This window comes from Sinocyclocheilus anshuiensis, unplaced genomic scaffold (genome assembly GCF_001515605.1).
Source record: "Sinocyclocheilus anshuiensis isolate Anshui unplaced genomic scaffold, SAMN03320099.WGS_v1.1 scaffold413, whole genome shotgun sequence".
Taxonomy (NCBI): Eukaryota; Metazoa; Chordata; class Actinopteri; order Cypriniformes; family Cyprinidae; genus Sinocyclocheilus; species Sinocyclocheilus anshuiensis.
Genome location: NW_015536481.1, coordinates 1,175,560 through 1,203,187, shown reverse-complemented (window position 1 = coordinate 1,203,187; position 27,628 = coordinate 1,175,560). Strand labels below are relative to the sequence as shown.

The following is a 27,628-nucleotide window of genomic DNA, read 5'->3' as shown; positions in this document are numbered from 1 at the left end:
TAAGATTTTGTATGGTTGCTTGTGACATACAATATGATTCAGAAGTTGGGGCAGTGATTTTTTTTTTTAAGAAATCATCTTTAATTCAGCAAGGATGCATTAAATAGCTCAAAAGTGACAGTAAAGACATTTATTTATGTTTAAAAATTGTTTTTATTTCAAATAAATGTTCTTTTGAGCTTTCTATTCATCAAAGAATCCTGAAAAATATGTGTTATGGTTTCCACAAAAATATATTAAGCAGCACAACCGTTTTTAATGTTGATAACAGTAAGAAATGTTTCTTGAGCACCAAATCAGCATATTAGAATGATTTCTGAAGGATCATGTGACACTGAAGACTGGAGTAATGATGCTGAAAATACAACTTTGCCATCACAGGAATAAATTAAATTTTAAAATATATTAAAACAGAAAAGAGATTAAAAAAATTAAAATTATAATAATAGTTCACAATATTACTGTTTTTTTCTGTATTTTTGATCAAATAAATGCAGCATTAATGATTATGAGACTTTTTTCAAAAAAATAAAAAAATTCTTACTGACCCCAAACTTTTGAACCGTAGTGTAATATAGTATTTTATCACTTTGTCATGAAAAAATGACCTACTTTTATAAATATTAAGTTGATACCTGGAAGTTTTATATTTAGAATTCAACATGAGATTTGTAGTTTTACTAACCACTTTGCCTGTGCCCTCAGGAGTGACTTCCTGTTAAAACTGGCACAGCTGAGAGAGCACTGGCAGGGAGCGGTGCAGAGAGCATCTCAACGGCGCGCTCTAGTGGAAGGGCTTATACAGCACTGGCTCCTTTATACACACACAATGCAGAAACTCCGCAAACTCCTCACACTCACACACACAATCTTGTCGCCTGCCGGTCCCACAAACTGTAGTGTCCTGCAGTTGTGCCTCTTACTGGAAGATCTGAAGGTAACAAGATGATTTTCAAATATCACTCATTATTGATGAAGATATTGTATAAGTCGAAGTACTCTATTTATTCATATTGACACCTTCGCTTGCAGTTGTTAGTGACAAAAGAGTCTGTTTGTTTTTTTGTTTTTTGTTTCACCATTTCTCCCTCTTTTTTGTTTGTACCCTTTACTCTCTCCCTCCTCTCTCTCTTTCTCTCTCTGTCCCTGTAAAGCGAACAGAGCTGTTGTTTCAAAGGTCAGTCTCTGCGTATCTGTGTGTGATGGAGGTAGGCAGGCAGCTGTTCTCAGTGAGTGACACGCAGACGCAGATGCAGCTGCAGACAGACCTGGCAGCCCTGCAGGAGGACTGGGAGCAATGCCAGTGCATGCTGGGAAAGAGAAAGACTCTCACATCTGACATCATCAAGGTAAGATGGATTGAAATGGGACCTCTGAATTAACTAACTCTTGTGTTTTATTGCTTAGTTCTATAGACATGCTGTTGCGTTTACAATGTAGACTTATATGGTAATATCAGCTATTTTTATCCTTATCCTTATGTTGAATGTCAAAGGTCACATGGGAAGCACATAAAGCTATGTGAGTGTATTTGTGTGATCAGACTTTTTTTCTAAAATAGTTTTCCTATGATCATGGAAACCTAGAAATATTAGAAAAGTCTGACTTCTAACCTAAACCTGGGAAAGAAATTGTAAAAAAAAATCATGGAAATGTCCAGAAAAAAATGTGTAGACAATTTATACATTTACAATTTTTCAGTACTCATCTGTAAAACATTTTATCATCTATAAATATATAATTATGTGTGAAATCGCTATAATTGTTTTTTTTTTTCTTATCCAGTTATCATGAACAAATAGGAAAGTATGTTCTAGATGTCAGATATCATTCCTATCTACTATACATATCAGCATTTATGAGGGTAAAGTTTATATAACAAAACTAAGTGAAATTTCCCCTTGGAATTTTTATGATTTTATATGATTTTATGATTAGATAAGAAATAGCAGGTTAGATAGGAAATAGCAGGTTATGGATTGTCAATCTTATGAACACCTATTCAGAGCTGCTCCAGAGAACAACCAATATTAACTGCCTGTCCGTGTATTGACACGTCTAAAACTTCATCCGGGAATAAAGTCTGCCATTATAGACTACCACTCTAGAATAGAATGATACAGGGCAACACTACATTTTGGATTGTGTTTGTGTGTGAAGAATAAGGAGATACTGTATTATGTTGGTTTTGTGCAGGAATGAGTCCAGCTGAGTTTGACCTACATTCCCTCTGATTCAACAGCTAATCCAGATCAGACCTTTGCACACACTCCTACACAACCACAAGCACATTCATTTTAATATCAGTGTTCCTGACCTGAAAAGTCTTCATGCATGTCTATCTATCTGTCTGTCTACCTATCTACCTACCTACCTGTTGTCTGTCTGCCTTCCTGCGTGTCTGTCTGTCTGTCTTTCTTTGTCTGTCACTTTATGTCTATTTGTCTGTTTCTCTGCTCCTCATTCATAGTTGACCTTGATTGTAGTTTAGATAATATGAAGACACAGAAAACATAGACTTTGTGTGTGTGTTCATGAGTACATGCACTTGCCATGTGCTAAAGGGTTTATAGTAATGCCTGTCTAGGGATTTACAGCTCTCCCTGTCTGTCTCAGCCTTTCTGTCTCTCTCTCACAGTCTTTATTTTTGTCAGTTTTTATTTCTCATGCAACACTTTATAAAATGAATGCCAGCGCAGTGAAACATTTTGCCATATTCTCTGGAGTTTCCTCTGTGCACTGTCTTATTATAATATGGTTTTATTTGTATTATACTGTATATGTGACGTGCGTGTACAGTACTAACATGTAGATGCGTGTGTGTTGTGATAACCCCACACTGGTGTGTGTTTGTGCATGCATGTGTGTTTACATTGCCACTAGTCGTGCCTTATCTTTTCATTTGTCTCTGAGCAGGGACATTGGTCTGATTTAGTGCACACTGACCTTCCACAGTGGACATCTGGACACCTGTCCATATGTTTGTGTGTACATATCTACCCTCACATAGCCATAAGCTCTCTGTGTTTTCTCTACATTATTTTTGAATTTCCTGACTAATGATTAATTGAGTCGGGTTCATCCCCATATAAAGAGGCTTACAGATCAGATATTACATCAAAAACATGTTAGAGCATTATAGCAGCCTCTATTCATATGTTTTTTTAATTATTTTGCAGAAATGGGAGACCTGTGAGACCAGGCTAGCTGATCAGGCCCAGTGCCTGGAGGAGGTACGAGTCAGACTGAGGCAGTCGATCCCAGATCAGCAGGAGGAGATGGAAGAGGAACGCCTCCTTGTGAAGGTACACTTAACTCCAAGAGGTGAACTGATTTGCTCCACTTCATGTACTGTTGACTGACTTGGTACAGTGAGTGTAATAAGGAGTGAATTACTCACTTAGCATTTTTTCAACAAAAGCATAATTTAATAATGTAATAAAAAAAAAAACACCTAAATGGTTGTGGTGTTTACATTTATATTTAGTCATTTTGCAGACGCTTTTATCCAAAGCGACTTACAATTGGGGAATACATAAAGCGATTCATCTTAAAAAGGTAAACAATCATGAGAAAGTGCTCGCAATACCAAGTTTCAGGCATTGTTGAAATCAGTTCAAGCTAGAAAGGGAAGGAATAAATAAAGAGAAAGACAATGTCTTGAACTTGATGCGAGCCGCAACCAGTAGCCAGTGCAAGGAGATAAGGAGAGGTGTAACATTCTGAATCATTTGTCGAGGTTTGATTGTGCTTGATGGAAGTCCAGCCAGAAGAGCATTGCTGTAGTCCAGCCTAGAAATGACAAGGGCCTGGACAAGACGTTGTGCAGCATGCTCCGTTAGAAAGGGCCTGGTATTTCTGATGTTGTGTAGTGCAAACCTGCAAGATTGAGCAGTCTTTGCAATGTGGTCTTTGAAGGTCAGCTGGTCATCAAAGATTATACCAAGATTTCTGACCGAAGTTGATGGGGTAATTGTAGAAGAACCTACCTGGATAGTGAAATCATGCTGTAGAGTTGGAGTGGCAGGGAAGACAAGAAGCTCATTCTTTGCCAGGTTGAGCTGTAGGTGATGTTCTTTCATCCATGCCGAGATGTCCGCCAGGCAGCCTGAGATCCGTGCAGCTACCGTTGGATCATCTGGTTGAAATGAAAGATAGAGCTGTGTGTCATCAGCATAGCAATGGTAGGAGAAGCCATGTGCCTGTATGATGAGACCCAGTGATGTAGTGTATATGGAGAAGAGGAGGGGTCCAAGAACCTATCCCTGAGGGACCCCAGTGGGTTTTTTTTTTTCATTCATTGATTTATTAAACATGTTACTTTTGAGAACATCCTGGATGTTCATCTGGTTGAAATGAGAGATAGAGCTGTGTGTCATCAGCATAGCAATGGTAGGAGAAGCCATGTGCCTGTATGATGAGACCCAGTGATGTAGTGTATATGGAGAAGAGGAGGGGTCCAAGAACCTATCCCTGAGGGACCCCAGTGGGTTTTTTTTTTTCATTCATTGATTTATTAAACATGTTACTTTTGAGAACATCCTGGATGTTTTGTTATATTTAACTTTTGGTTTAGTAAAGCTAATGGTGAAAGTTAGTTTTAGCTGCTTGTGCTAAAATCACTAATAACAGCTTTTGTTTGTGTTGCATGACACTTTGGATTTCCCTTCTTCCCTGCTATAGGCTTATTCAGCTGTGATTCTCCTCCCTCCCTCTCTCTCTCTCTCTCTCTCTCTCTCTCTCTCTCCTGCCCTCCCCCTTTGTCCCGTGGGCTTTAATCTCGCAGGGCCTGAGGGTGAAAGAGAGAGATTGCGTGAGTCAGAGCTGGGACGTGTGGCAGTGTTTTCTGTGAGTGTGTGTGACGGTGGTGTATTATGTTATGCAGGAGGTTCAGGATTGTTTAGAGGGCTGGGCCGTCAGTCTTTCGGAGCTCAGCACCATGAAGACAGACCTGTCCCAGTACATCCTCACCGATGACGTCCTCCTCCTGCAGGAGCAAGTGGACCATCTGCACTGCCAGTGGGAAGAGCTCTGCCTCAAAGTAAGACACACAAATATCTTTACCTAGACATACCAGACTTTTGTATTTTATGCTTTAGACTTTTTGATGAAATAGGAGAAAACAGAGCAAACATAAAGCCTACAGGAATCTTGTGTCTAAACATTGACAGCTCTAATTCATTGAGCTGACTGATAAACCTTAGTGTGTGAGAACTGAGAAGTATAAATATTTAACAGCAAAATATAATGAATGAATCTGTATTATATGAATGTAGTTTAAGGTGTAGATACATAGCAACTTCTGCTTTTTTTAAACATTTTTAATGTTTTAAAACACGTTTACCTACAGATATCTAAATCAAGACATTCAATTTTTTGTTGTTTTCTAAAGTTAATTATAATTACTACTGAGTAAAACCTAACCTAAACTAAATCTCTATGCTTTAAAGATAACTTATTTATTTATTAATTTTTATTAAAATGATTTATCTAAATTATTAAATATGAATGCATTTTTTTTCCTTCATTGATTTATTAAACATGTTACTTTTGAGAACATCCTGGATGTCCACAAAGGGATGTTTTGTTATATTTAACTTTTGGAGACAGTTTTGTCTCCAGCTACTGCTAAGTAAACCTACACAGATGACATGCTCAAAGGAATTCCAACTATTTTAAATACAATGTTAGCACACCATCACTACCCAAGAAACAGATGTGAGGATTTTATTTATTTTTTTATCAGTGCTCATTGATTCAGCTGGAGTCATTGTTCCTGTGAAGTTCCTTGATGTATGTTGTTCTGGTGACCATGTATTGATTTACTTTCTGAACCTGTGCATCACTCGCATGAGGTCTTGCTGCAGTTTTTAATGAATATGGTGTTGGATCAGTCAGCTGGAGTCTCCTGGGGTCATGTTTTGGGGGTCTGGTGTGAGTTTTGGGGTAGGTGGGGGTCTTTGACAGTGGAACGAGAGAGCAGATGGTATAGAGTGAAGGACACAGAAAAAAGACACACAGAAATGAATAGAAGCAGGAGTCTTTAGCTCTTTGTTTTGGAAATCACTCTGGGGGGGGGGGGGTGTTAGTGTTGCCTAGTAACAGTGAAGTCCACATGTGGCAGCTGTTGAGTTAGTTTGGATTTTAAAACTTTTGAGTAACAAAGTTCATAAAGATGTTTTGGCTAGTGATCTTTAAATATGGAAAGAAATTGTTTTGCATAAAAAATTTAATAATTGATTGACATAATTGTAATGATTTTAATTAAGTACATTTGTCCCAGAAATTGTTACCTCAATATGCACATATTTTAATTTTTAGGGTTTTTTTATTTTGTAATTCCCTGTATTCGCAGTGTTGATTCATTAGATTTTATTAATGTCCATTACTGTGATACAGTATTTTTTATTGTAATACAGTAAAAATAGCTGTAATACATTATTTTTTTAAATCAGTATAAAGGCAGTACAACGAGACTTCCATAATTAATACTACTATATTTTTATAATTTTTTTATTTACAAAATTATAGTATTGAGAATTGTTTGTATTCTTAATTGTCAGAATGCCAAAAACATATTGTGTTTTTCTTTTGATTTTGGTGAGAAATATGACCTGCACATCTTTTTGACAGGTTTAGTGAGATTCCCTGTCTTTGTGTGAGCTGCAGTTATGCTGCCATATCTCTTATGTATTTTCTCTCTCTCTCTGTAGGTTTCTCTGCGTAAGCAGGAGATTGCTGATCGGCTGAATGCCTGGATCATTTTTAATGAGAAGAATCGGGAGCTGTGTGAATGGCTGACACAGATGGAAAACAAGGTGGCACACAGTGCTGAGCTGAGCATCGAGGAGATGGTGGAGAAACTCAAGAAGGTGAGATAAAGGTCTTCTAGCAAAACGAATGTTTATTCCACATTTATTTGCTTGCTATATTTCACCTAATCTTGTAAGCAAGCAAGCAACAAGAGTATGACTCTCAAGAAATTAATCATTATTACCTTCCTTGCCCTCTTACACTCAAATATTCACTCTCTTCAGGACTGTATGGAGGAGATCAACCTCTTCAGTGAGAATAAGACACATCTGAAACAGCTGGGAGAACAACTCATCACTGCTAGCAACAAGACCAAAGAGACAGAAATCAATGACAAGATCAAGGACATCAACGACCGCTGGCAGCATCTGTTTGATCACATTGAGGCCAGGTAAGACCTTAGAGTAACCCTGAGCATGGTCATGGTCAAATATACTAAATCAGATGCAATACACAATACTCCTTTATTATAAATGCTGCTAGAATGTGACCATAAAACGGTAACGCATATGTTACTTGAGAACTTTGCTGGATTTTTACAAGCATTTGGGTCATGGGATATGAACTGCAAAGTACTTTGTAAGATGCATGCATGGCACAGTGATGTTAATCTGACATTGATCCAATTCATCTCAGCCACACTTTATTTAACAGACAGGAAGTGCAGTTTGTCACATTCAATGAAGCGTAAACATCAGCTCCACTGAGTCAGAAACTGCAAGAGAGAGAGATTTAAATGTAGAGGTGCACGTGGAGTCAGTCCAGATGGGTGTTATCTGGGTGGAGCGTATGAAGGGGGTTGGTTTGTCCTGCTCTTCGCTTGATTGACAGCTCTTTGGTTAGACAGACGGTGGCTGTAGCTTCATGATACATTGATGGCCAGCTTGTTGACTTCTCGTCTTCAAGTCTGCTTTTCTTTTCTGCATTTTCTCTGGTCTTCGGTTCTGGATCTCTGGAATAAGTGCATTCAAAGCATCTATATTTATTGTTTGTTCATGTTAAAGGGATAGTTCACCCAAAAATGAAAATTCTGTCATTTACTCACCCTCATGTCGTTCCAAACCTGTATGAGTTGCTTTCTTATGTTGAACATAAAAGATGATATTTTGAAGATTGCTGGTAATCAAACAGTTGGTGGTTGACACTGACTTTCATAGTAGGAAAAAAAATACTATGAAAGTCAATGGCAACCACCAACTGTTTGATTATCAGCAATCTTCAAAATATCTTCTTTTGTGTTCAACATAAGAAAGCAACTCATACAGGTTTGGAACGACATGAGGGTGAGTAAATGATGACAGAATTTTCATTTTTGGGTGAACTATCCCTTTAAGGCAACATACAGCAGACTGACCTATATTATGTTCCATATTACTCAAAGAGATTGAGATTAGACCTTATCTATCATTCAATTGCACTCTAAAAAATAAAGGTTTTCACAGCGATGGCATGGAAGAACCATTTTCGGTTCCCCAAAGAACATTTAGTGAACAATTTAGTGAAAAGAAACATTATTTTTTTAACAGAAGGCACATTTCAATAATCTAAAGAAACTTTTTCCACTATAAAGAACCTTTTGTGCACTGGAAAGTTCCATGGACTTTGAAAGTTATTCTTGGAACCATTAATGTCAGTAAAGAACCTTTATTTTTAAGACTGTACATTTCAAAATTCAAAATACAACTGAAACATTGCGACAGTAAACAGATCAGCTGGTGGAATGCCATTTAATGTAATTGTGTTGCTTAAACAAGCCTCTTAAGAGAGGGTTTGGAGGTTATAAGGGAAAGAAGCTGGTGGCCTGTTGCACTCTTCACCTGCAGATTCCTCTTACCTCATCACAGCAGATAAATTCACCTGTAGAGCTTTAGAGCTTCACATCTGCAGTCGAGCAAATATCTCGGCATTCACACTGACAGTAATTAAAATTCTGTAGGTAGCCGAGTCTCAAAAACTGGCCGCCTTATTGTGTTAGTAGCATGTTTGCGTGTTTTAATCTACTTTGCAAACAGGTGTGCAGACAAATTATGCCTTGCTACAGACATTTCTATCATAGTTCCCAGCTGAGCAGATTCCTGAGCGTCTATAAGCGATTTGAATGTTAACTGGCTCTGTGCCACTAATGTCAATGTTTTAGAGCTAACACTGGCTGTGCAGGTGCCTGTTGACACTAAATGTGGCTTTGTGGATCAGTGGGTAACCAGGCACGAGACCTGTCTGTTTGTCGGCTGTCACCTTGAGCTGGAGCTTTACACCTGTCAGTATTCCTTTTCATCAATCACTGAGACTCCATGAGCACGAGTTTAACCAAAACACATGCAGTCAGCTGTTTGTTATCCAAAAGTAAACACCTTCAGGATGATACAAGATCACCCTGTCAGGGATAATGATCCAACTGACTGGCCATTATATATTTTGTTGAACTATTCCTTTAAATTCACCTTTGTGTACATAAAGAGAGTGTTTTAGTGATGGGTTGAGCTTGTGTCGAGAATGCTGTTGAAGTCATTGTCTCTGTGTTCGAGGTCAAAATTCACAAGCATGACTCCAGCATGCCTCGGCCTGTCTCAGCCGGTCGCTCTGTTTTCATTGTCACTATCAAGTGTTTAGAGATTATTTGTCATTTGAATTTAGACCATCTGAAGAGATATGTTAATATACTCTATACACTACCATTACTTACTAAGTTTGGGGTCACTAAGATTTATAATATTACAATATCAAATAAATACTGTTCTTTTGAACTTTCTATTCAGATCCTGAAAGAAATATATCACAGTTTCCACACAAAGAAGCAGCACAATCGTATTCAACACTGAAAATAATAAGAAATGTTTCTTGAGCACCAAATCAGCATACTAGATTCTGAAGAATCATGTGACACTGAAGACTGAAGTAATGGCTGCTGAAAATTCAGCTTTGCCATGACAGAAATAAATCACATTTTAAAATACATTCAAATAGAAAACAGTTATTTGTAATAATATTTTACTGTAACACATAAATGTAGCCTTGGTGAGTATAAGTGACTTCTTTCAAAGACATTTAAAAAAAATCTTACCAACCCTAAATTTTATAATGGCAGTTTATGTGTACATATTTGTGTGTCACTCACACAACTTGCAAATGGGAGTGTGTGATTGAGACAAGTCTCTAAGCAGGATTATAGAAGTTGACATAGACACGTCCGACTCTTTTGTCAGCTAAAAGCACAGCAGAGTTCACCCTCACAGCATCTGCACACGCGGGAGCTGCTGTCTGCTGGCACAGGCCTTTGTGTCCACTCGCCATCCCATAAGTCTTCTGTCTACACTTATTGTGTCTCTCGGCCAATCAGCATCAAGGCTCTGTCCTTCTGCTCTTCTGCTATTTGCTGAGTGATGGCAGCCATTGTATTATTGAACCCTTGGTGTCTTACAAAACCCTGCTCACTATTGCTGGACAAAGGGCCAACATGGGACAGATGTTATATTGAAAACACCCCCGCTAAACACACACACACATAAATGATATTGAAGATTCCCATTCAGGAAAGTTCATTAAAATTCTCTACTCACTGTTTTAAGGACCATTTTACACTCCTTTGTGGGATGTTGACCAAAGTGCTTGAATGAGGAAATTTGTTTTCCAGTTTCCACCTGTAGCTGGAAGTGCTTCTATGGCAACAAGTTTGCCATAAGCTTATTTTAGGGTGTGTGACAGCCTCTTTGTGTATGTGCAGTTTTGTGTGTCTCCTCACAAATAATATTCCACGTTTTAACAATCTTTATCCACCATGACTATCATCCTGAATGGATATCAAATACTGACTAACCGTGAAGTGGGACGATTTAATTAAACCCTTCAGAGAGCTGAAGTGTGCTCTGAATCTTCCCAACACCAGTGAATTACCCTCTTCTAAAGACTGAAAGCCTTTGACAAGCAGCTCTGCCTATGTGAGGCCCACCAACGTGGTTCCCTGTGGCCCAGATTTCTCAGCTCATTTAGCTGAACTGCTTGAAATTAAGCATGCTGGAGAAGTTTGAATCTGAATCAATTATTACAAATTAATTCTATTTTAATATGAGTGGTACTTGCCTGTGCAAAACATGTTGCTAAGATGCAAGAAGTGTCCCAAATGATGCATTATATGCTACACAATTATACTATCCACAACACATGTAGAAATCCCTGTTTGAACTCTCACGTACTCACTCAAAGACAAATATATTCTCTTGATTTATTTTTGCACTGTTTTCTTGTGGTTAGTCAAGAGTCTCATTTGCGAGAGAAAATGACTTTTAAACGTACATGATGCTGTCTAACCTGCTCAGCTACAGTAATTACTACCTATTTGCTGCATGCTAGGTTTATACATTCAGGCTCACCCTGTACACCCATAATGCCACATACATATCTACACCTACTCATAATTATGTCTCAGCATTTAATAATGAGGTTGTCTAAAATGCCTCTTTGAGGGTAACTGAAATTACGAATGTAAGGGAAAAGATGAATTCTTTATAATAACCAAAGCTTTTTGTTTGACATTTGATATATAAGTATCATTGGGTTGCCTTTGTGCATTACCTGCAATCACGCTTGCTACTATAACCAGTCCAGACAACTTCGCTTTACATTTAATAGTCCGATTTTTGTATCACATAGTCATAATAAAAGGCATAAAACTTTCCACAAGATTCCTGTTACCATCTCTAAAATATGTTTGTTTGCTCATGCCAAAATGCTGTAGCCTCTGAATAAGATGCAGTCTGTGATATGACAGTCTATAAGTATTCCTAAATATTTAAAACTGCTGGCTGTATTTGTAATGCAGTTGAAGAAAGTGATGGCAACAATGGAGTATCTTCACCATCTCCACTGTAAATGACACATCTCATGGCCATTCAGTGAGAGGGAGAGAGAGGGGGGTTGAATATGACAGAGGGACAAGGAGGGTGGGAGTATACAGCAGCTCACGGTCTGTGAGAAGAGCGTGTGTGAGATCAGCCACAAGACAGACATGTTAACGCTAACACGAGAGAGCCATGGAGCCTCACCAGTCTGTGAGTAAGTATTTGCTAATTGCACACACACACGGGGTTTTCATATAAGCGTGCGTGTGTGTGTGTGTGTGTGTGTGTGTGTGTGTGTGAGAGAGAGAGAGAGAGAAAGGATATGGGCAGTGCTTTTGTCAGTGTGTGTGTTCAGTGGCTAACACTAGCTTCAGTGCTGGACTGACCAGATTCTGCTTTGCATGGAAACACGCTTGTTTCTAGGTATGAGTGTGTGTGTGTGTGTGTGTGTGTGTGTGTGTGTGTGTGAGAGAGAGAGAGAGAGAAAGGATATGGGCAGTGCTTTTGTCAGTGTGTGTGTTCAGTGGCTAACACTAGCTTCAGTGCTGGACTGACCAGATTCTGCTTTGCATGGAAACACGCTTGTTTCTAGGGAGGACATGCATGCTGGCGATGTGCAGATGGTGCATTTGGTGCATTTTCTCAATTCTAAACAGATATGCACCAAAAACAGGCTGCGAAGATGCATGCAATCATGCATTACTAATGTTTTATTTATAAAGTATATCTTTCTAAATCCTGTCATCTTTTAAGGCTTTTATGTTTATATTGATGTGATACAGAGGACATCTTGTTTCATTGCCTTATTTCATTGCACCAAATATTTTGAGTGACTGCATGCATGTTATTTGATTTAAGTGTGTTTTCTCTTCAGTTTGTTTGTGATAATGCAAATAGTACTTGTGTTTGTCACAATAAGAATAAACCCTCTGATACGAACACCAAACACTTCAATGCATTGCTGTCACATGCAGCTGAGTTGTTGTGTGATGTCACTGCTTCCACATCAGCACTCCGGTTTGTTTTGGTCAGACCTCCATTGGAAATGTCACATGACTATGAAGGAATGCCCCCCATCCTCTTAGTCACACGACGTCACTCTTAGAGTGGGGTGAAAGCCATCTACATGCTCAGATAGTCCTAACACTGAGTGTTCTGGTGTGGGTTGAATAGAGTGCGACAGACGGACCCGACGTGGGTCATTGCACACTCAAACCTAATAAGAAGCCTTTTGTCCTGTATTGTGTCTTTGTAAACCTCAGCTGGCAGGCTTGCTGTATAGGAATGGCACTAGGTCAAGGAATGTTTGCTTTTTATGTGAACATAAAAAGACAGACCATGTTTTGGTAAAACCGTGTTTCATATCAACAATATTTCAACTTATTTTTTTAAATAATAATTTTTAACTGCAGGAATTGCTTTAGCAAAGACTTTTTTCCCCTATGTGGAAAATACATGGGAAAAAGGACACTAAAAAAGTGGACAGACACTGTTGCACTCTATAGAAGAAATGATGATTGTGATTGACTACTTTGTTACAGGAAAGCAAATGTCCAACCAATCAAAACTCTTAACTACTGTGAAGTGATACACACTATGTGATACACAAAAGTTGTTAGAATAGTTTATTTCACTCTTTATTTAGAATATGATAGTTTGTAAGTAATGTAATAATTAATATTTTTATGATTGAAATACTGAAAATTCAAAGTCGGGGTCTAGAATAAGTAAAAAAAAAAAAAAAAAACAAGATGTCATTCTGTTTTAAAAAGTTTTCTTTTTATGGTGTAAAAGCCAAATGTGACTTTGAGCAACTCGAGTTCGAGTCCCAGCTTAAGGTCCTGTCCCAATCTTGTACCTCTCTCTCTTATTGCTTCCAGTCTCCTCTTACACTGTTCTATTGAATACCAGCAAAAAAAAAAAAAAGATATTGACAGACTGACTGATTGTATTTCAGGGTGAGGAAGCTGAAGGAGACACTGGTGACAGTGCAGCAGCTGGATAAGAACATGAGTAATCTCCGTACCTGGCTTTCCCGTGTCGAGGGTGAGCTGGCCAAACCCATCATCTACAGCGTCTGCCACAGTGATGAGATACAGCGCAAACTAGCAGAGCATCAGGTAATCTGTGCATTCAATAACAAAACCACTATACGAAACTATGTTTCAAGTACTTATTGTATGCCTTCAAAAAGCACAATGCGTTATGAAGCAGATTTATCTAAGCACCAATGCTTTATAGGGTGAGTGTTCATAGCTTTCAGTCACGTGACCGGCTCAAAGACTTGGAGGGCAAAACATCCATAGAACTGCAGCACAAGCCTGTCAATTTTTCATCTGTTTCACAGCCGCAAATATTTAGATCACCTCTCAAAAGAATAAAACAGGAAGGTATGTGAACAAAATGCAAGTTTTTTTGGCCATTTGCAATCCATATTAAGCACCCGCGGCTATATTTTAATCATTAAACAGTGCGACAAAACGTTGTAAAAACACTTAAAGTGCCTTAATATATTTAAAACAGTGATATTCTCTATATTTATGATGCATAGTTTACATAGGCAAGCAGATGAGGCCGGAATAGATACAATTGTAAAAAACAACTTCTCGCTAATTGCTATAACTTACATCGCTAGGCATGTGTTTATATCGACACTAAATTCCTTGTATTCTGTACTTCCGTATTCACGTTCTCTGGAGTGTAACGTTACTAAATTAGGTTTTTCGTTTTTTTGAATTTTCAGAACGATTATTCGTGAGAACTTGTTGAAAACGCAGTCAGGAAGCAAGAACCAAAAATTCACATAGATATCAAACTCCCACGAGAGATACCGTAATTTTATGTATTTATTTATTATTATTAGATTATTATGTTCTTTTTAAACATAAAAATTTATTTAAATCCTTCGATAGCTCAGTTGGTAGAGCGGAGGACTGTAGAGGTTCATTGCTGCCAGTGCCATTTGAATTCTTATATTTGGTTTGAATTCGGCTCGAAGGACAAATTTTGCAACCGCTAAATTTGGCAATGCGTTATATTACAAATGTAGTAATTTGTATTCTCAAATTGCAATTTTAGATACAAGTATTTACGCTTTTATTAAGAAAGCATATCGATGTAAATAAAGCTTTGAATTAATTCATAAGATTATACAAATTGAACAAAAAAGATTTTTCCTCATAGATAGATTTAAAATATATGGACAGCTTGATAGCATGATGTTTAAAGTTTACCAGCCTACATCAAAATAGTAAAATTGTCTTTTCAGCATTCTAGTAATGAAATGCGTTAAGTTCCCACCATAGACTGTAAAAAAACAGGGTTCCCAAATATATTTTGTTGGCACCATAGACTGGTTGGCACAGGTGAAAGAGGGAAACAGCGCCGTCATGTGGAGATACACAGACTTTATGAATTTTTTACCTTTTCTTTCATTTTATGAGGGAGTTTCATTTCAGCTGACGCGTACAGATGATTCATCTTAATGTCAGAGAAAATAGGTGGCTGTGCAGTTTCATTTATTAAGTGGTGAAATGTACTATTACTTACGCAACATTAATTTCATAACACGACAGATGTGCCTCGTGCGATCAACTGTTTATGGTTTATCCATGTGCGACATTTCAAAATGCATAAACAAAATAATCTAATCTCTGTTCAGTCATTAGCGTTCACGGACTGAGGTTGCTAATATAAAGAAATGAATAATTATATTGTAGACGTAACGTCGCACGTAACGTGGGGGCGTGACCAAACAATTCATCCATTCAATCTCTGCTAATGTCCTCTGGTGGTGCATTCAAATGTTTCTCCGGTTTCTCTAAACTTTAATATATTTGTTTATGTCCTTGGGATACCGACAACTGACAGTGTTTCTAAAAAGCTAACGTTCCCGCTTTTCACCCTGTCTTTGTGTTTTAGGTAAGCAATCAATATTGTAATATTTTTAAGTAGCATAAATGTGATACAATGTCTCAAATAAGGCCCCAAAATTACTTGGATACTCAATTCACCCTAAAAATAGCGCCAGTGTCTTCGCATTACATAACAAAAGCAAGCAGCATTTGTTGGAAAAAAAGAAGTTTGTTAGGGTTTAAGTTGTAAATCAATACATTTATTGCAATTCAGATTAAAACAGTGTTTGGACCAGTGTTGGGGAAAGTTACTTTTAAAAGTAATGCATTACAATATTGCGTTACTCCCTTAAAAAAGTAACTAATTACGGTACTTAGTTACTTTTTATGGAAAGTAATGCGTTATATTACTTTCGCGTTACTTTTTAAATATAAGCAGGGCTTGATTGTTTGTCCCAATCTTGTCCCTCTCTCTCTTATTGCTTCCAGTCTCCTCTTACACTGTTTTATTGAATACCAGCAAAAAAAAAAAAAAGATATTGACAGACTGACTGATTGTATTTCAGGGTGAGGAAGCTGAAGGAGACACTGGTGACAGTGCAGCAGCTGGATAAGAACATGAGTAATCTCCGTACCTGGCTTTCCCGTGTCGAGGGTGAGCTGGCCAAACCCATCATCTACAGCGTCTGCCACAGTGATGAGATACAGCGCAAACTAGCAGAGCATCAGGTAATCTGTGCATTCAATAACAAAACCACTATACGAAACTATGTTTCAAGTACTTATTGTATGCCTTCAAAAAGCACAATGCGTTATGAAGCAGATTTATCTAAGCACCAATGCTTTATAGGGTGAGTGTTCATAGCTTTCAGTCACGTGACCGGCTCAAAGACTTGGAGGGCAAAACATCCATAGAACTGCAGCACAAGCCTGTCAATTTTTCATCTGTTTCACAGCCGCAAATATTTAGATCACCTCTCAAAAGAATAAAACAGGAAGGTATGTGAACAAAATGCAAGTTTTTTTGGCCATTTGCAATCCATATTAAGCACCCGCGGCTATATTTTAATCATTAAACAGTGCGACAAAACGTTGTAAAAACACTTAAAGTGCCTTAATATATTTAAAACAGTAATGTTAAAATATCAAATTCAGTAATCTCTATATTAATGATGCATAGTTTACATAGGCAAGCAGATGAGGCTGGAATATGATCGCAGTCCGCTTAATGGTTCAGTGTTTTCCTTCTAATGGTTTTCTATGGGAAACCATTTAACGTGAAACTTTGCACATTGCGTTTATATTCTGGCTTCATCTGCTTGCCTGTACAAAATATACATCATCAATAAGGTGTATACTGAATTTTGCCTTTTAATATCTGTGTTTTACTACATTACTACTTAATGCAAACTGCGTAAAAATAACTGGCGGTCAGTTGAGCAAAGCTTCGTTTTGCCCTCCAGGTGGGTGTTCCTATAAGTGTGTGACGTCACGTGAAAACTATCAATAGGTAAAGAGGGCCACTAAAGCCTGTTCATCTTTACCCTTGAGTGTATATTCCTCCATTGTTAAAAATGAACATGACGTTTCTTCTAATGTGGGATGGCTTTTTGCATTATTTTGATGTCTTAGCAATGTCATCTTTCTTAAACGACTGATAATTTGATGAGTTTTTTGGTATACGTTAGTCTTAGGCCCATTCACACCAAGAATGCTTAAGCTCTTTAAATCAGGATGGATTTTGAAATTGCTTCCAACAATATGGTTATGGTTATAGTTGTGGTGTGGACTTTCCTATTCTCATAGAATTAGAACGATTATTAGAACTTTATAGTTATCGACCTTGGTGTGAACGGGCCTTTAGAGTGTGATTTTGTTGGTCTCCACTAGGACTTGCAGAGAGACATCGAACAGCACACAGAGGGTGTGGCATCTGTTCTGACCCTGTGTGATGTTTTGCTGCATGATGCGGATGCTTGTGGCAGCGATGGAGAGAACGACTCCATTCAGCAGACCACTCTCAGCCTGGACCGCCGCTGGAGGAACATATGTGCCATGTCTATGGAGAGGCGAATGAGGTCAATACAAAAACCCATATTAGCATGTTTGGCGGCATCAATGTCACTAATTTGTTTTTTTTCTCTGACCACTGTATTCTATACTGTCCCCTGCAGGATTGAGGAGACATGGCGTCTGTGGGGCAAGTTCCTAGATGACTATTCACGCTTCGAAGAGTGGCTGAGCACGGCAGAACGTACAGCAGCCAACCCTGCCACCAAAGATGTACTCTACACCTGTGCTAAAGAGGAACTCAAAAAGTTTGAGGTTTAGATCTTTTTAAGGATTTTTTCACTAATAGTAGCTTGTTCATCATCTCAGTAATAGAATAAAAGAACCATTTTTGGTTCCTCGAAGAACCTTTCAGTGAACCATTCTTAAAAGAGCCATTTTTTTCTTAGTGGAAAGAACATTTTAATATTCAACTATAAAACTTTCCAACTATACAGAACCTTTAATGCAATATAAAGGTTCTGTAGATGTTTAAGGTTCTTCATGGAACCACAGATGCCAATAAATCAATTGTTTTTAAGAGTGTAGTGGCTTTTGCATTTGTCAGTATCTAGACATAATCTATTGGACAATTAACACTTTTTTAAACTTGCACACATGCAGGCATTCCAGCGGCAGGTTCATGAGCGCCTGACACAGCTGGAGCTGGTGAACAAACAATACCGACGTCTGGCACGAGAGAACCGGACAGATGGTGCCAGTAAGCTGAAGCTGATGGTGCATGAGGGAAACCAGCGCTGGGATACGCTACAGAAGAGAGTGGCCGCTGTGCTCCGCAGGTTAAAGGTCAGACTTGGGTCCTACACTACTGTTCAGAAGTCAGTAATATATATATTTAAATTAATTAATTATTTTATTAAGCCAGAACACAACAAATGCTTCTAAAGTGACAATAAAACATTCATAATGTCACAAAAGGTTTCTATTTCAAGTAAATGCAGTTTTTTTACTTTCTATTCATTAGAGAATCCTGAAAAATAAAGTTTGAAAGAGTTTAAATAATAATATATAGCAGCAAAATATTTCTTGAGCAGCAATTCAGCATGTGAGATTCATTTCTGAAAGATCATGTGACACTGTAGACTGGAGTAATGACTGAAAATTTAGCTTTGCAATCACAGGAATAAATTACATTTTAAAATACATTACAATAGAAAATAGTTTAATCATTTAAAATAGTTATTTTAAATTGTAATAATATTTCACAATACTATTTTTACTGTATTTGTATTCAAATATATGCAGCATTGGTGAGCATAAGAGACTTCTTGAAAACATAAAAATAAATCTTACTGATCCTAAAGTTTTGAACTGTACTTTTTAATATATATTAAATTCTCAAATACTGACTGGTTTGGAAATGGCACCTAATAAACCTAAAAACCTGTCAGAATGTTCAAATTAATTGCATCTCTGACCTTCAGTTCTTTGTTTCCATGATAACAAAGTATACTTTTTTGGGGCAAAACTCAATTTTCTAAAATGTTACTGAGCTCTAAATGCTTCTCCTCTGTGCAGCACTTCACATCCCAGCGTGAAGACTTTGAAGGAACAAGGGAGGGGATTCTGGTCTGGCTGACTGAAATGGACCTTCAGCTCACCAATGTGGAGCATTTTTCAGAGAGTGATATCCATGAAAAGATGCGTCAACTAAACGTCAGTACACTCTGATTTTATGTAAAAATTGCTATTGTAACTATTAAACAGTTAAACAGGTTGAATGAGTCTGGTCACACAGTCAGAGTGAAAAATAATTTGTTATTTGATTCCTGCAGGCATTTCAGCAGGAGATCACTCTAAACACAAATAAGATTGATGCTCTGATCGTATTTGGAGAGAACCTGATCCAGAAGAGTGCTCCACTGGACGCTGTACTCATCGAAGATGAACTAGAGGAGCTGCACTCTTACTGCCAGGAAGTGTTTGGCAGAGTCGCCCGATTCCACCACCGTCTTATCAGCAGACGCCCAGTCAGTTTGAAAAACTCATCTCACAAATGCTGAACAATACACTCTTGACTGATTACTAACTTTTACCCTTCCCACTAGGTGCTTGAGGAGGACCGAGAGTTCTCAGACAGAGACACAGATCCGGAGGACTCAGCTAATTTCAGTGGGGTGTGGGAGAGAGAACAGGAGGAGGAAGAGGAGGCTGCTATGAGCTCTGATGTTTCTCTGACAGTACGCCAGGCCGTATCCCAGCTGTTGCCACCTGCTCTGGAGCGCTCAGGGCGTGAGACGCCCATCAGTGTGGATTCAATCCCACTGGAGTGGGACCACACCGTCGATGTGGGAGGATCTTCATCTCCAGAGGATGATGAGGAGTTGACGTTCTACAGCGCCCTATCAGGTACCTCTTTATAGACTGGTCTCTGTTGCTCTGTTAAAGTATATCTAGATCTGTCTTGTCTGTTATAGACTGCTCTGTTCGTGTTTCTAGATCTCTCTGTTTGCTATATGCTGTGCTATTATTCTTTGTCTCTTACATGACACTCTTTTAGAGTGCCTAGATCTGCTGCTCTGTTTAAGTCTATGTAGATCTCTTTATCTGTTATCTGCTGCACTTTTAGGTAAATGTAGAGCCGCTTCCTTAACTGGCACCGTCCCACCTGTGGGACGCTTGGCGCTCTTTTTTTTTATTGTCCTTTTTCTCTATCAAATGTTTTAGTAATCATCATAAATTATATATCGTTTGAAAGCTAAGAAGACCATTTTAAAATCGAACATTGCGTTACCATGGAAATGGTACTTTAAAATGTTTTGGCGGTCTCCTCCCCCTTAGCAGGCAGTGTCAAGAGTCGTATTACAAAATGCATTACGGTCTTTTACAATCAAAACTTTTTATAATCTTGACAAAAGATTAGGTCTTGAAAGGTCTGAGTCTCAGGATTACATATTTGGTGGTTATTTTGTGATAGAAGCAATATTGACAGAGAAATTTCAACATAGGAGTTTGGATGGCACCCGGTGGCTATTTGTGGTATAACGCCCTAAATAAAATCTCACAGAAACCTCAATTTTTTCCATATCAACTTCAAATTTGAAACATAACTTATTTAGACAGAAGGCTTAAATTTTATAGCAATTTGAGAGTAAAACCTGTTGTGTAAAATATTTATTATATATAAAATTAGTACAGTGTATTTTCTTTACAATACATTTAAACTTCTATAACTTTTTGAAACTTTATTTTTTTTTTTTTATTCCACTTTTGCCATAATCTGCTGATTGTCTTCTTTAAAAAGAGACCAACCTTAGGGCTGTATTCCAAAGTGTTCATAAATTACAACAATTTAAGTTTGGATAGTGCACGTTCATGCCTATTTTAAAAAATGGGGGGTGACAGTTAAGGGGTTAAAGAGAATCTAGATTATCTAGATTAGAGTCATTGTACAATTTAGGGTGCATTTCATGTCCAATTTTCTCGAGTTTTACATGTCCAATATAATGTCATTATATATTTTTTAAAACTTTCTATTAATTTTTATCGCATTTTATTGCTTGAAATTGCCTTGATGTCCCTTAAATTATAGTTGTTGCAGTGTCCGTTATTGTGTGATTGGGTTCAAAATAATGAATAAAAAAAAGTTAGTCACTTTTATCTATATTAAATTTATTTCTAAAATCTGAATTATTCAGAAAAAAGGCTTTTTAAATTGTTTGGATTTAATTTTCTTTGAATTGTCGACGTCGATGGCCTCGTGGGCAGCGCACCGACATAGAGCGCCATTGCGCTTCGGGTGTCACAAGTTCGAGTCCCGGCTTGCGGACCTTTCCTGATCCCATCCCCCTCTCTCTCACCCACTTCACTTCTTGTCGACCTATACTGTCCTATCTAAATAAAGGCATAAAACACCATAAATAAACCTTTAAAAAAAAAAATTTATTTGAATTAAGAAAATATTTGTCTGCTTACATTGTCAACTTTTGCCTCAACTTGCTAGTAAATTTAACAACCAATTACAGAGAAATTGCAAATAACACATTGAATTAAATATGTATAGTATATGTATAGAAAAACTGAAATAGTATTTTTTTTAACACTCTAATAATCTTTATTTACAACTTTTGTTTTATTTACAATTTTTTTACATTGTTATATTAAAATGGTGTAATAATAATTAAGCTTGGCAACTAGTTGGTGTAAAATATGTTACACTGATGAAATATATAAAGAAAGCAATAGTCGTTTTGTTAATAAAGCATATTGGGTAGCACTTTAAAATAAGGTTCCATTTGTTAACTCTATTTAATGCATTAACTAACAATGAGCAATACATTTGTTACAGTATTTATTCATCTTTGTTGGCATTAGTTAATAAAAATACAGCTGTTCATTGTTAGTCCATGTTAGCTCAGGTCCATTAAATAACATTAATATAACTTGATTTTAATAATACATTTAGATTTTGTTGCTATGAAATGTTCCCCCAATTATAGAGTGATCCATATAATGAATTAGGTTATCTACGCTCTGTTATTCACTGCTCTGGTAATGTATCTACTGCACATCATCCTGTTGTCTGCCGCTCTTTTATACTGTATCTTGACCTCTCTGTCTGATATTTGACTCTCTATTAGTCTAGATGTCTGTTATTTGTCTGTTATAGTGTCTCTAGATCTCTGTCTGTCTGCCGCTCTTCTCTTGCAGATGTAGAAGTCACTGAGAGCTCTCAGTTATTTTTTAAAGCTACATCTAAAGCTCTGAAGACTGTGTCCGGTAGGCATCAGCCTGCTGCATGCTGTCAGCACTCTCACTGCACATTACATGCGTGCTTTAGCATAAGTGACATGTTTCCTTCCTTAATCTCTAAATATAATAGACATTTTTTGCTTTGTGCTCACTGCCTGGATGGTTAACAACTTCATCTCTCTAGCAGCTGCCCATGTTCTTGAAATCCCATGATGCTTGTTTTTATGTTTGCCAAGAATCTTCCTCTGAATGTGATTTGCATTACAGATGTTTTTCATAATGCATGTCGGTTTTGCGACTAATTGCATCTTTATTCTTTTTTTGTTTCTGTAGCATGCCTGTGCAACTGAGTGATGACTTTTTGCATGCTTGTTTTGATTGGTATTAGGAGTTAAAATATCTTGCTCTGTCTCTCGTTTAGGAGGAAGGTCAGTGGTGGAGACGTGGCACTCTCCTGATGCACCAGACAGGAAGCGAGCAAACAGAGAGATTATACGCAGTCTCACATCCTCACCCACAGACACCAGCGCTCAGTATCACCCACAGGCCTATGTGAGTACTCAAACATGCATCACACTCACTAAGCACACTTTAACATTGGCACACACATATAAACACATTTTGTGTTCTATTTCCTTTCTCTCATCCTTCAGGATAAACTCATGTCTGAGTGTGCTGGCAGTATAGACAGTATAAAGCGAGTGAAACTGATTCTGAGCGAGGAAGAACAACTGGACGATCAGGGTTTGACGGTCCTCTCCGCAGCAGATAAGACGGGTACTGCTATATTTGTATTATGTACACACACTTTTACAGACATGTTCATACATCAGTTGAGTTTCAGTGATATCTGACCTTTGTCCTCGGATCTGTGGCCTCAGGTGTGATCGAGCGATGGGAGCTCCTGCAGGTGCAGTCGTGCAGCATGCCGCAGGATCTTCAGCAGTGGCACAAACTCAACTCTGACCTCTCTGATGTCATGGCATGGCTGAACGCTGTGATGCCTGAGCTAGAGAAACTTCAAACTCTACAGCCAAAAATCACCATCAGAGACATGGAGAGCAATATCCACAAACTAAAGGTACTGAGAGAGACATTTAAAGAGTGATAGAATCAGACACAAACAAAGTTAATAAAACAGTAAGCCACTTGAGAGAGTGCATGTACAGTATATTAATATGTGTGTTAATATTAATTTATATTAATATATAAAAAAAAATTCTTTTATAATGGTGTTCTTTTGAACTTTCGATTAATCAAAGAATCCTGAGGAAAAAAAAATGTATCATGGTTTCCACAAAAATATTAAGCAGCTGTTTTCAACATTCATAATAATAAGAAATGTTTCTTGAGCAGCAAATCAGCATATTAGAATGATTTCTGAAGGATCATGTGACACTGAAGACTGGAGTAATGGCTGCTGAGCATTCAGCTTTGCCATCACAGGAATAATTACATTATAAAATATATTAAAATCGAAAGCATGTTTTTATTGTAATAATTTTTCACAATATTATTTTTACTGTATTATTAGTCAAATAAATGCAGCTTTGCTGAGCATAAGAGACTTCTTTCAAAAACATTAAAACATTTTACAGACCCCAAACTTTTGAATGGTAGGGTATATTATTTAGGCATATACTGTATAGGTTCATTTTGTCATTTTGTTCTTTCATAAGGACATGCAGAGGACTTTTAACGGCTACAAATCAGTGATGATTGGTGTTAATCTCAGTGGACGGGGCTTCCAGCACGGAGACAGCACTGAGCTACGAGAACTGCGTGAGAGTCTGCAGTCAGCCAATCAGAAATGGGCACAGGCCTGTGTGGCCCTGGACAGCTGGGAACACCGACTGCATCAAGCACTCATGGAGTGTCAGGTGAGGAAAAACAAGCTTGCAAAGTCACACTGATACCAGAGTTCAGACAACACAGCAAAGTACCATGAGTGTTGTGTTTTGTTTTGTTGTGCAACTGCAACACAACATGTGTTTAGTAAGCACATGTCTGTGCACTCACAAACATTTGCACTTGTTACTTTTTGTGAAAAAGGTTTTATAAATGTTGGGTACATGTTCTTGAAGCTACAGTATACCATGACAGAGATGTATCAAAGGTCTAAAATGCCGGGGGGGGTATTCTCAGGGCCTATTTAAAAATTGTTTGCCATTTTTTTCAGTAACTTCCTGTAGGGCTTTTGTAAAGGTCCTGATATAGTGAAGCCTAAATCAAACACACAAGCACCATTTAATGAAGAGAAACTGAGACTCATCTGTGTATTCCGTTTTCTTTTTTCACAGGAGTTTCACGAGACTCTTCACTCTCTGCTGCTGTGGTTAGCTAAAGCAGAAAGCCAGCGCTACATGGTCAACATCCATGACCAAAACACAGACCTCAACATCCTGCAAGAGCATCAAGACACACTTAAGGTAGAATAGTGTGTTTACGATATATATATAAATGTTTACCTATGCATAAATAAAAAAAAATAAATAAAAAAAAAAGTAAATAAATAAATAAAATAAAATTAAAAAATCTAAACATGTACCCACAAAAATAATGATGTTTGATGAAAAAATCCGTTAAATCCATTTTAATAATAGCAATAACTGTTGAGTTGATAAAGTTGTTGTCTGTGCATAATAGGCTGTTCAGCAGGACTTACGGTCTCGTGAGAGGGAGGTGTTCTGCCTGCAGGAGATCTCCTCACAGATCCTGCTACAGGACCATGGAGAAGACACCCTGGAGGCCAAAGAGAAGGTTCACGTCATCAGCAACAAGTTACGACTGCTGATCAGACAAATCGCACATGACTTGCACACACTGCAAAGCAGACTGGTAAGTTTCATTCCGTCTCACACACTCAAGCACTCTTCAGGCCAGGCTGGTTTCACTCTCTCACACTGATGTGTTGATCCCTTCTGTTCTGTCGCAGGACTCTTCAGGTCTAGATGTGGGCAGGACAGCACCAACACAACACCAGGTACAAAAGCGCTCTCTCCATTAACACCCTGTTCAGACTGGAAATTGCAAGGATCTGACTTAGTTTCTGGTGAAATAAATTGGTGTTATTTACAGAGTCTGCTCTTGGGGAGTTAGGTTTTGAAAGTGACAGTAAATGAGGGTTTTCTAAGAATCTCTAGTCTGTTTTTATCATGCTTACTAGATGGTAACAAACACTGAGTTATTTTTCTTCTCTCTCTAGGAAGCCGCAGGAGTTGTTACACAGGGATCGCCCGCGAGTGACAGGTGCACGCTGTTCTAGACGTATATATATATATATATATGTTACTACGTGTCTGTGTTCAGTTGTGTGATTTTATAACCTAGCTGAGGTCGATGTCTTCTAGTACTCTCTTCACACTCTCTAGTTCTTCTCACTTTCACACATCTGCTCCGCTTTCACCATGTTTTTGAGAAAAAGTCTCTTATGCTTATTAAGGCTGCATTTATTTAATCAAAAATACAGTAAAACAATAATATTGTGAAATATAATTGCAGTTTAAAATACTATTTATACTATTATAATATATTTTTAAAGGTAATCTATTCCTTTGATGCAAAGCTGATTTTTCAGCAGCCATTACACCAGTCTTCAGTGTGACATGATCCTTCAGAAATCATTCTAAAATGCTGATATAGTGCTCAAGAAATATTATTATTAATGTTAAAAACCGTTGTTCTGCTTAATGTTTTTGTGGAAACCAGTTCAGGCTTCTTTGATGAATAAAAAGTAAAAAAGAAAAAAAAAATCAGAATCAGAAAGAGCTTTATTGCCAAGTGTCTTTACACACACAAGGAATTCGTCTTAGTGTCAGGAGCTTCCAGTACAAATTGTAACAATACAAAAGTCTTTACTGTCACTTTTGATCAGATGCATCCTTGTTGAATAAATGTTTATTTAAAAAATATGACAAAACCCAAACTTTTGAGCAGTAGTGTAAAACATCTACCCTTCCTAACTGTCTTTTCTGCAGGGCTGACATGTCTAATTCGTCCCCAGCGAGGCCGTTCCTATATCGTGTCCTGCGAGCGGCTTTCCCCCTCCACATCCTCTTCCTGCTGCTGCTGGTTGTGGCATGTCTGGTGCCTCTCTCAGAGGACGACTACAGCTGCACTCTCTCCAACAACTTTGCCCGATCCTTTTACCCCATGCTCCTCTACACCAACGGACCCCCACCCACATGAAAATTACCACACGTACCCTTCACTAACACACGGCCACAGCTGAATCACTAGAGGAAATAGGATGTAGTCCAAGCCTCCTGGTTAACTCTCCTGAAGCAGATCCTGTAGCTATGTTTAATCTGAGTGAAAGCCCTTGTGTTTGAGATTCAATAGATTTTCCTGCAACAATCAAATCCTGTTCCTGGATCTGAAGTCTGTTACACAGAGGGAGAGGGATTTTTCTCAAGCAATCCGAACCTTCTCTTCAGGAACCTTTCCTCATGATGTATATCTTAGAGAATGACAAGGATTCCTCATCAAAGGTGCACTCATTTTCTAACTGTATAGTATGTAGCAGCACATCCATTGAAACATTGAAATACTCCTTCACACAAATGCATTTATTTTTTAAATATGAATGATATGTAATTGAACCTATAGCTCACTCATAGGCTTGGAGTTGGCCTGTATTTTTTAACTAGAAGCCCTGTTTATATGTCTGAGTGACGGGACTTGCTTAAATATCAGTTATGTTCATACAGTGTCAAATTACTTGCAATGATGAATATGTTTTATTTGTAGCTCTCTTAGCTGCCATTTCTTGGTCAAAGCCATGGAGGAGAGACACAGAGAGGCATCAGGGTGTGTGCAAATGTAATAGTCTTTTAATTTATTCAGCCTAAAGTTTGGTGGCTGTGTTGATTTCGTATGTGTGAATATTGTAAAACTACTGAAATTATTTAATTATAATTGGTAAATGATCTCAGTGGAGATATAAATTATATCTGATTATGTTTTATAGATTATAACTAGAATTTTTCTGGCAGGAAAGTCTGGTGTCCAGATGTGTTTGTGTCTGGTGTGTTTTTTGCTGAATGGTTAAGGTGTTTCATGGAAACACATTTCAGAAGTATCCACATGATTGTATGTGGCTTTTTTAACCTACAGAAAGTCAGTTATGATGATAATAATATAGTGAAAAGGCCATTAGCCACTCTTTCACTCGTACTAACTGCCAAAGTGTCAGAGACTTTGTTTTATAATTCATTACGGTTACTAAAAGAGTGCTGTTTGTCCTGTTGTTTGTTTAATGTTTTTAATTGAATTGTTATAGTATGGATTACATTATGGGTCTACTGAAATAGACTATGAAATAAATATCCAGTAATCAATCACAGAAAAGACATTTACTTTATT

The 27,628-nt window shown here is 37.7% G+C and overlaps 1 protein-coding gene across 1 annotated transcript in view; it reads left to right on the top strand.

Annotated features, from left to right (window-relative positions):
- LOC107683575 (nesprin-2-like) overlaps positions 1-27,556 on the top strand; it is a 97,537-nt gene extending 69,981 nt beyond the window's left edge. The window contains exons 107-129 of the mRNA XM_016479652.1: positions 706-937; positions 1,155-1,349; positions 3,180-3,305; positions 4,886-5,041; positions 6,714-6,872; positions 7,038-7,204; positions 13,606-13,768; positions 17,393-17,580; positions 17,677-17,827; positions 18,176-18,358; positions 19,091-19,228; positions 19,348-19,542; positions 19,621-19,921; positions 22,223-22,291; positions 22,686-22,816; positions 22,918-23,041; positions 23,146-23,345; positions 23,944-24,144; positions 24,565-24,693; positions 24,911-25,102; positions 25,200-25,247; positions 25,470-25,513; positions 26,242-27,556. Coding sequence (XP_016335138.1) covers positions 706-937; positions 1,155-1,349; positions 3,180-3,305; positions 4,886-5,041; positions 6,714-6,872; positions 7,038-7,204; positions 13,606-13,768; positions 17,393-17,580; positions 17,677-17,827; positions 18,176-18,358; positions 19,091-19,228; positions 19,348-19,542; positions 19,621-19,921; positions 22,223-22,291; positions 22,686-22,816; positions 22,918-23,041; positions 23,146-23,345; positions 23,944-24,144; positions 24,565-24,693; positions 24,911-25,102; positions 25,200-25,247; positions 25,470-25,513; positions 26,242-26,452 — 3,703 coding nt within the window. The 3' untranslated portion in view covers positions 26,453-27,556. The remainder of the gene's footprint in view (positions 1-705; positions 938-1,154; positions 1,350-3,179; positions 3,306-4,885; positions 5,042-6,713; positions 6,873-7,037; positions 7,205-13,605; positions 13,769-17,392; positions 17,581-17,676; positions 17,828-18,175; positions 18,359-19,090; positions 19,229-19,347; positions 19,543-19,620; positions 19,922-22,222; positions 22,292-22,685; positions 22,817-22,917; positions 23,042-23,145; positions 23,346-23,943; positions 24,145-24,564; positions 24,694-24,910; positions 25,103-25,199; positions 25,248-25,469; positions 25,514-26,241) is intronic.
- Positions 27,557-27,628: the final 72 nt, after the last annotated feature.